The sequence below is a fragment of the Centruroides sculpturatus genome, unplaced genomic scaffold (assembly GCF_000671375.1).
Source record: "Centruroides sculpturatus isolate CEXI.00-Female unplaced genomic scaffold, Cexi_2.0 scaffold1812, whole genome shotgun sequence".
NCBI lineage: Eukaryota > Metazoa > Arthropoda > Arachnida > Scorpiones > Buthidae > Centruroides > Centruroides sculpturatus.
Genome location: NW_019386588.1, coordinates 115,971 through 118,551, shown reverse-complemented (window position 1 = coordinate 118,551; position 2,581 = coordinate 115,971). Strand labels below are relative to the sequence as shown.

The following is a 2,581-nucleotide window of genomic DNA, read 5'->3' as shown; positions in this document are numbered from 1 at the left end:
GACTTATTTTAAATTATTTATTAAAATCTTTGAATTCAAGATACTTTTCATGCATTTCATTAAATATTTTGACTCATCTGTTAGCTATGTGGATTTTTAATTTATTCAATTTCTTCAAGTGTTTTAGTTATTACAGTATTATCTTTTATTAATGTCCATTTATTTAATTTCATGTGCTTCTGTTCATGTAATACATTCCTCAAATTCATTGAAACTATTCTGTAATCTCTATTTTGTCATTTCTTCTGTGGTATTATCGATTCAAATTTATGACCTTTATTGATGCAAAGTATTTTCTAATAAGTGATGAGTTTGGAATACAATATATGTGTCAATACAAATGACAAGTAAGGAATAAAAAAATGTGTTTTATATATAATTTAGGAAGATAGAAAACTATACAAACTTTTTGATTTTCAAAAAAAAGGGACAAAAGTGAAAATTTAGTACAAAGATGGGATGCCTGGGACAGAATAAAAAATGGTATGTATGGTCAGCCTACTTCTAGATAAAACATATGAAGTGGATTAAATAGTTAAGTATTTAATATAAATAAATTTCATATACAGATATCCCTTATACAACACAGCACTTCTACAACACTGAAAATTGGGAAATCCCCCTGCACAACACCATTTTTGGTTTCGCTCCACCATGGTTTTGGAAATCCTCTGTACAAAATTTCACAATTTTTAAATGTAAACTCAATTATTCTGTATTTTTTTTATTCAAGTAAGCATGCCTTTTTATCGTAAATTTGCCCATGGATTTTGGAATATTGATATTTTCAGTTGGTTTTGTGCCTTTATCAGGTTTACTTTAATGAAAACTGATAATAGAATTTTTTCTTCCTTGTCATAGCTTTCCTATCAACCAGGTATTGTTGATGTTGTTTTCAGACTTTAATCCTTAAGACTGTCATTGTGTTTTGTTTTTATAGATTAATCTTCATATTTAGAAAAGCTTATTTAAAAGTTTTTAGGTGAATATTAACTGTAAGTATTACTTATCTAGGAATGATTACTTCATTCATAAAAACGACAAACAAAATACAGTGGTATTTCTGTATTTGAACAGTTCCCAACTCAAACAACTCAAACAAAATTAATATGTCATACAGTACTTTTGATTGTTATTGTTAGTTAATTATTGATTGCTTTCATAAACATATTTCTTGCGGTAATTAAAAAGAATAGTATACTTTTGTTAATTCAATTAGAAACTTCAGACTAGGAGGCGTTAAAGAGAATTAAAAGGAATATTTTAATTTAGCAAATGCTTTCAACGTAAATATATGTCGTCCTCAGGCAATTTATTCAGGCAAAATATTCCTTTTAATTCTCTTTAACCCTCCTAGTCTGAAGTTTCTGATTGAATTAACACAACTGCTGGCGTAACATCCAATCCAAGTATTTAATATACGTTTGTTAACTTTTGGAATCTAACCCCATGTTTTTTAATAGTCTTTTGTTTCATACAGCATGGATTTGCATAACATGGCACTTTTACGGAACGTAACCATGATATACGAGGGATATCTGTAATTAAATAAACCTTTTAAAATCAGCAGCAGTCAAATATGAATTAATGAAGAATTAGAGCAAGAATTTTCAATAATTTTTTTCCTATTTGAACATTACATACTGAACATTAGGATAATCTGATAAACATTAAAGAGAGATGTTTAATTTATTTCAAGGTTTCATGAAATTATTAACTCGAGAAGTATATTCATTTATAACTGTTTACATTTTACTGTAATTTGAAATGATTTTTATTCAGTAATTTTTGTTGAAAAATAAATTGGATATGATTGAAGTGTAATTTTAAAACAACTTTAAAAATAATTTTGTTTTGGATTTTTTAAATTAGCTGAAAAACAATTATGAAAATTCAAATACTTTTTCTAAAATTATATATTTATGCATCTGGATTGATTAAATTATTTGCTTCATTAGTTTGAATATTTATACATTTAAAATTTGTACTTTTACAGCATTGGAGGTTGTTCCTAGAATATTATCAGAGTTGTGTTCCAAATCAATGACTCCAACTAAACATCTAGAAACACAACAAGCTTTGGTCAAACAGTTTGCGGAGTTATTAGACTTTGTTCTAGCATTTGATGAACTGAAGGTACGATTTATTTCAGAGTATTCCTTCCATTTATAATTTGATTTAATAACATCAAGCTTTATTGATGATGTCATTAATATATCATTTATAATTTGCTTCAAAATATAATTATATGCAGTTATTCTGCCTTTTAATTTTATTTTTAAAAACATTTTTACTTAAATAAACTATACAGTAGATCCCCCTATAAGACAGTAGATACGTTCCGTTCTTTATGAATCAATTTTGTAGGAATCATAGTTTACGGACTATGGCTGTTTGAAAGGTTTTCTTCCATAAAATTAATCGATTCTAGACTAATTCGACTCAACATTTCCAAAATACGTATATTTTTTTGAAAATAATCCGTATAAACTACGTTATAAACAAAAAATTGTAGGATTGCTTACCGAGTGTGTACCGTTCGACTACGCCCGTTGCTAAAGCTTGGTTTCGTCGCGGAACA

General features: G+C 27.3%; 1 protein-coding gene across 1 annotated transcript in view; it reads left to right on the top strand.

Moving 5' to 3' along the window:
• The first annotated feature begins 1,977 nt into the window (after positions 1-1,977).
• LOC111615365 (protein FAM49B-like) overlaps positions 1,978-2,581 on the top strand; it is a 14,008-nt gene continuing 13,404 nt past the window's right edge. The window contains exon 1 of the mRNA XM_023356782.1: positions 1,978-2,136. Within this exon, the coding sequence (XP_023212550.1) occupies positions 2,044-2,136 (93 nt within the window). The 5' untranslated portion in view covers positions 1,978-2,043. The remainder of the gene's footprint in view (positions 2,137-2,581) is intronic.